General features: G+C 42.3%; 1 protein-coding gene across 4 annotated transcripts in view; it reads left to right on the forward strand.

Moving 5' to 3' along the window:
• RBL2 (RB transcriptional corepressor like 2) overlaps positions 1 to 6853 on the forward strand; it is a 58950-nt gene that overhangs the window by 36535 nt on the left and 15562 nt on the right. For all 4 annotated transcript variants that reach the window (XM_003792541.3, XM_023514755.1, XM_023514757.1 and 1 more), the window contains 3 exons: positions 224 to 493; positions 696 to 976; positions 1065 to 1241. In XM_003792541.3, the coding sequence (XP_003792589.1) occupies positions 224 to 493; positions 696 to 976; positions 1065 to 1241 (728 nt within the window). The remainder of the gene's footprint in view (positions 1 to 223; positions 494 to 695; positions 977 to 1064; positions 1242 to 6853) is intronic.

Below are 6853 nucleotides of genomic sequence, written 5' to 3' on the forward strand. Positions count from 1 at the left end.
CACAACGCCCAGCCATTTTTTGGTTGTAGCCATCATTGTCGTTTGGCGGGCCTGGGCTGGGGATTTGAACCCGCCACCTTAGGTGTATGTGGCTGGCACTTAGCCGCTTGAGCCACAGGTGCCGAGCCAATGATGAAATTTTTCAAACTGTAATTTTTTTTTAACTGTTTAACAGCTTGGGTGGCAGCCAGATCTCAAGCTCGTTTGATTTGTTTCACCCTAGGCATAACCTCTCCGACCACACTGTATGACCGGTACAGCTCCCCGACAGCCGGCACCACCAGAAGGCGGCTGTTTGTGGAGAGCGACAGCCCCTCTGAGGGAGGAGCACCTGGGCGCATTCCCCCACCGCCCCTGGTCAGTGCTGTGCCTGTGCAGAATGTGTCTGGGGAAGCTGTTTCTGTCACACCAGTTCCTGGACAGACACTGGTCACCATGGCAACCGCCACTGTTACAGCTAACAATGGACAAACAGTAACTATTCCCGTCCAAGGTAAGGAAAGCAGAGATGGATATTGAGTTCTTTCTTGGTGTTTATTGGAAAGGTACCTGGGATTTGGCTGAAGTGACTCCATATGGGACAGAGGGAATGATGGGGACAGGGGGATTGGAAGGGAGAAATTGGAAGAACCTCTGCCTGGAGAGCTTGGATCAGCATTTTCGTCATGCTTTCTTTCCTCTGTGACAAACTGCAGGTATTGCCAATGAAAACGGAGGGATCACATTTTTCCCAGTGCAAGTCAATGTTGGTGGACAGGCACAGGCTGTGACAGGCTCCATCCAGCCCCTGAGTGCTCAGGCCCTCTCTGGAAGTCTGAGCTCTCAGCAGGTGACAGGAACAACTTTGCAAGTCCCTGGTCAGGTGGCCATTCAGCAGATTTCCCCAGGTGGCCAACAGCAGAAGCAAGGCCAGCCTTTAGCCAGCCCCAGTATTAGGCCCAGGAAGACCAGCTCCTTATCGCTTTTCTTCAGAAAGGTAATTTTTCACGTACCCCTATCCAGAGCATGAGCTTGGGAAATAAAAGTGTTAAACAAAGTTTCAGATGGTTTTGTTTATCTATTAGGTTTACCACTTAGCAGGTGTCCGCCTTCGGGATCTTTGTGCTAAATTAGATATTTCTGATGAACTGAGGAAAAAAATCTGGACCTGCTTTGAGTTCTCCATAATTCAGTGTCCTGAACTTATGATGGACAGACATCTGGACCAGTTATTAATGTGTGCCATTTATGTGATGGCAAAGGTGAGTGCCCTTTGAAATGGAAAAAGTAAAGATATTGCTTCTTTACTTAGAACATTTTTAACAGGTTTACTGAGATATAACTTATTGTATATCATATCATTCATCCATCTAAAATGTACAACTTAATGGGTCTTAGTATATTCACAGATATGTGCAGTCATCATCGCAATTTTAGAACATAATATTCCATTGTATAGTTATGCTAAAGGTTTTTGCTTTTGCTTTGGGGTTGGTTTTTTTGTTTGCTTTTGAGATAGAGTCTTGCTCTGTCACCAGGCTGGATTGCAGTGGCATCATCGTGGCTCAGCAGTCCTGCTGCCTCAGCCGCCCGAATACGTGGGACTACAGGCATCTGTCATGATGCCTGCCTACTTTTTCTATTTGTAGTAGAGACGGGGTCTCACTCTCAGACTGATCTTGAACTCTTGTGCTCAAGCAGTCCTCCTGCCTCAGCCTCTCAGAAGGCTGGTATTATAGGAATGAGTCACCATTTCTGGCCCACTACAGTATTTTCATCCATTTATCAGTTGACAGACACTAGGTTGTTTCTACTTTGCAGCTTTTTTGCGTGACACTGCTGTTAGTATTTGTGTGCAAGCTTTTGTGTGGAGATGTTTTCATTTCTCTAGAGTGTGAACTTTGGAAGGGTTTGCTGGGTCATCTGCTAACTCTGTTTTAACCATTTGAGGAAGTGCCAGACTGTTTTCCAAAGTACTTACCATTTTACTTTCTCCCAGTATATATAAATGCTTTAATTTCAACACCTTTTATTAACTTATTTTGTTTAAATACTTATTGTGAAATCCACATGATATAAAATTAACCATTGGAAAGTGAACAGTTCAGTGGCGTTAGTACATTCACACGGTTGCTTACTCCCTCCCCCCTCTGTCTAGTCCCAGAATATTTCCAATTCTGCAAAGTAAAACTCCTTACCCATTAAGTAGTTCCTCCCCTCCTCCTTCCCTCAGCACCTGCAACCAGCAATTTGCATTCTGGCTTTACTGACTTACCTGTTCTTGACAGTTTATAGAATGGAACGGTACAGTAGGTGGTGTGTGGCTTCTTAGGATGATGTTTCAGGCTTATCCACGTCATGGCTTATATCTGCACTCCATCCTTTTCTGTGGTTGAATGATACCCTCATGAATGGCTATGCCACCATTCGTCCATTCATCCACTGATGGATATTCGGGCTGTTTCTACCCTTTGGCAGTAGTTAATAGTGCTGTTGTGAACGTGTAGATACATGTACTTGTTTGAGTGCCTATTTTCAATCCTCTTAGGTAATACGTAGGAATGGAATTGCAGGGTCATTTGAAGAACCATCTAGAGTAGCCGTTCTCAACCTGTGGGTCACGACCCACAGGAACTGTATTAAAGGGTCACGGCATTAGGAATATTGAGAACCACTGATCTAGAGTAAGGTGCACCATGTTACAATGCTGCCTGTAGTACGTGAGTTCCAGTTTCTCTATATCCTTGCCAACTTTAAGTTTTTGAAATTATTGGGTGGCCCTGTGGCTCAGTGGGTAGGGCGCCAGCCCCATATACTAAGGGTGGCGGGTTGGAACCCGGCCCCGGCCAAACTGCAACAAAAAATAGCCAACCATGGGGTTGGCACCTGTAGTCCCAGCTACTCGGGAGGCTGAGACAAGAGAATCACCTAAGCCCAGGAGATGGAGGTTGCTGTGAGCTATGACGCCATGGCACTCTACGAGGGCAATAAAGTAAGACTCTATCTCTTTAAAAAAAAAAAAAAAAGAAAAAAAATTTTTTAGTATAACCATCCCAATGATTATTTTATTTTATCTAAACAATAGTGCTTCATTGATAAAAACGTTAGTTTAAATGGATACAAAATTGCTGTGTAAAATAAGTGTTTTCAAAATACATTTCTCTTCCCAGTGGTTACTGAATGGTATCTCATTGTGGTTTTGATTTGTATTTCCCAAATGACCAATGATGTTGAGTATCTTTTGTTGTAGTTTGTTGGCTATTATAATCTGAGTTCTTAATTGTAGCCATTCCAGTGCTTATGAAGTGCTGTGTCATTGTGGTTTTGATTTCCATTTGCCTGATATCCAGTATATCTTCATGTGTTTACTGGCCATTTGTATATCTTCTTTGGAGGAATATCTGTTTAAATCCTTTTCCCATTTTTTTTTTTTTTTTTTGAGACAGAGCCTCAAGCTATCCCCCTGGGTAGAGTGCTGTGGCATCACAGCTCACAGCAACCTCCAACTCCTGGGCTCAATCAGTTCTTTTGCCTCAGCCTCCCAAGTAGCTGGGACCACAGGCACCCGCCACAATGCCTGGCTATATTTTAGTTGCAGCCGTCATTGTTGTCTGGCGGGCCCGGGCTGGATTTGAACCCACCAGCTCAGGTGTATGTGGTTGGTGCCTTAGCCACTTGAGCCACAGGTACTGAGCCATCCTTTCCCCATTTTTAAATTGGGTTGGTTCATGGTCAGAGACTCAGAATAAACTTTTCTGAGTTCAAAAGAATCAATCATAAAATTGATTATTTTTCTGTTTATTATTGGTGTTGAAGTTCTTTATATATTCTAGATACAATGATCTTGTCAGCATGTGATTTGCAAGTATTTTCTCCTCTCCATTATCATTTCACTTACCTGGTAGTGTCCTAGAAGCATCGAAGTTATAAATTTTGATGAAGTCCAGTGACCTATATTTTAGTTAGTTGCTTGTGCTTTGGGTGTCATATCATTGCCAAATCTGAGGTTGTGAAGTTTAATCCCTATGTTTTCTTTTGAGGTTTATAGTTTTACTTGTATATGTCAATCTTTGGTCCACTTTGAGTCATTTTTGTATGATTTAGAAGTCCAACTTCATTCTTTTGTATGTGGCTGTGTAGTTGTCCTAAGCCGTTCTTGAAAAGACTTTTTTTCCCCCTACTGGATGGTCTTGGCACCTTTCTCAAAAATCAGTTGACCATAGGCAGTTGGGTTTATTTCTGGACTCTAAATTCTATTCCATTGGACTGTATGTCTGTTCTTATGTAGTACCTAGTCTTTTGATTACTGTTGCTTTTAAAAGTTTTGAAATTGAGAAATTTGAGTTTTCCCACTATTTATTTTGGCTATACTAAGTCCCTTAAAAAGTGAATTTTAGAATTCTGTTGCCAGTTTCACTAAGGAGTCAGCTGGGATTCTGATAGGATGGCATTGAATCTATAGATCAATTTGGGGAGTACTGCTATTTTAGTGATTTTAAGTCTCTGATCTATGAACATGGGATGTTTTCCATTTATTTATTTATTTTTGTAGAGATAGTATCTTACTTTATCGCCCTTGGTAGAGTGCTGTGGCATCACATAGCTCATAGCAACCTCCAACTCCTGGGCTTAGGCAATTCTCCTGCCTTAGCCTCCCGAGTAGCTGGGACCACAGGAGCCTGCCACAACACCCAGCTATTTTTTGTTGCAGTTTGGCCGGGGCGGGTTTGAACTCACCACCCTCAGTATATGGGGCTGGTGCCCTACTCATTGAGCCACAGGCACAGCCAGTATGTTTTCCATTTATTTAGATCTTCTATTTCTTTTAACGATGTTTTGTGCTTTTTAGTGTGTACATTTTGCATTATTTTGTTAAAACTACTTCTGCTTTTTTTTCTGTTATCTGTCACTAAAAGTGACAGGGTCTCAGGCTGAGCTTAAATTTCTAGATTCAAATGATCATCCTGCCTCAGTCTCACAAGTAGCTGGGACCTCAGGGCTGTGCCATTCTGCTTCTTTTTGATGCTATCATCAATGCACTTGTTCCATTGTTACTGTGTTCATTCCAAGTGTACAGAAACACAATTGATTTTGTTTACTTTTTTATTTTATTCTTAGCTGGCCCAGGCTGGGTTTGAACCCGCCACCCTTAATGTATGAGGCTGGCGCCCTGACTACTGTGCTACAGGAGCTGGAACCACGATTGATTTTTGTATATTGATCTAGTATCTAGTAACCTTGCTGAACTTAATTATTGGTACTAATAGTTTTTTAGTGGTTTCCTTAGGATTTCTGTTTGTGAGATTACATAATCTTGTAATTTTACTTCTTTCTGTCCAAACTGGACACCTTTCCCCCTTTTTCATTCCTAATTACCTTGGCTAGAACCTCCAGAACATTTTTTTCCAAGATAGTTTCTTTTTTCTGGTTTGGTTTTGTTTTGTTTTTTGATACGGAGTCTCCCTATGTCACCCTCAGTAGAGTGCTGCAACCTCAAACTCTTGTGCTTAAGCAATTCTCTTGCCTCAGTCTCCCAAGTAGCTGGGACTGGTTTTTTTTTCTAAATAATAAAAGAAAAATAACCACAGTGCCTGGCTATTTTTTTGTTGCAGTTGTCGTCGTTGTTTAGCAAGCTGGGGCCACATTTGAACCCACCAGCCTCAGTGTATGTGGCCATTGCCCTAACCACTGAGCTACAGGTGCTGCACCAAGATACAGTTTCACTCTGAAGCCTGGAGAAGGGTTCCATGGCCTCAGCCTAACTGATTGCAACCTCAAACGCCTGGGCTTAAGATCCTTCTCCCTCAGCCTCCTGAGTACCTGGGACAATAGGTGCACACCACCATACATGGCAAATTTTTTATTGATTTATTTGAATTTTTCTATTTTTAGTAGAGATGGAATCTTACTCTTGCTCAGGCTGATCTTAAACTCTTGACCTCAAGTGATACTCTTGCTTCAGCCTCCCAGAGTGCTAGGATTACAGTTGTGAGCCACCATGCCTGGTTTAGAACAATATTGAATAGAAGTGTTAAAAACAGAAGTTCTTATCTTGATCCTTATCTTACCAGGGAGGCATCTTGTCTTTCACCATTAAAGTATGATATTAGCTATGGTTTTTTCATAGATGCCCCTTATCAGATTGAGGAAGTCTTACTCTGTTGCTAGGGATAGAGTACAGTGGCCTCATCAAATCTCAGTGCAATCTCAAAACTCCTGGGCTCAAGTGATCTTCCTACCTCAGTCTTCCAAAGTGCTAGGTGAGATACCATGCCCAGTCTCCTTATATTCCTGATTTGTTGAGTGTTTTTTTTTTTCATGAAAGGCTATTAGATTTTGTCAAATGCTGTGTCCACTGAGATCATGTGTTTTTTAAATTCTGTTAATATAGTGTATTACATGGATTGATGTTCATGTGGTAAACCAGCTGTGCATTCCTGCTGTAATTAAGGTGACCAGACGTCCTGCTTTTGGTGGGACAGGCCTGATTTTTAACAATTTGTCACGTGTCCTGCAGCGTTTTAAAAAAGTCCCAATTTTTGGAAAGAATGCATGACAAGTTAGGGAACGGGAGAATGGGAAGGGAATATACGGTTTCGGCTGCTGAAAAGGTTAATGTAACTCCATTTGAGAATGAAGAGGTTAATGTAACTTCATTTGGAAATGAAAAGCCTAATGTAAACTCCCTACTCCCCTCTTGGGCAAGGTCTCCCAGGTGGGCCAGCGCCCTACTCCTTTGAGCCACAGGCACTGCCCTATACATATTTTTTTTTTTCTTTTTTTGAGACAGAGCCTCAAGCTGTCCCCCTGGGTAGAGTGCTGTGGCATCACAGCTCACAGCAACCTCCAACTCCTGGGCTCAAGCAAGTCTCCT

Source organism: Otolemur garnettii, unplaced genomic scaffold, assembly GCF_000181295.1.
Source record: "Otolemur garnettii isolate 467f Iridium unplaced genomic scaffold, OtoGar3 scaffold00058, whole genome shotgun sequence".
Taxonomy (NCBI): Eukaryota; Metazoa; Chordata; class Mammalia; order Primates; family Galagidae; genus Otolemur; species Otolemur garnettii.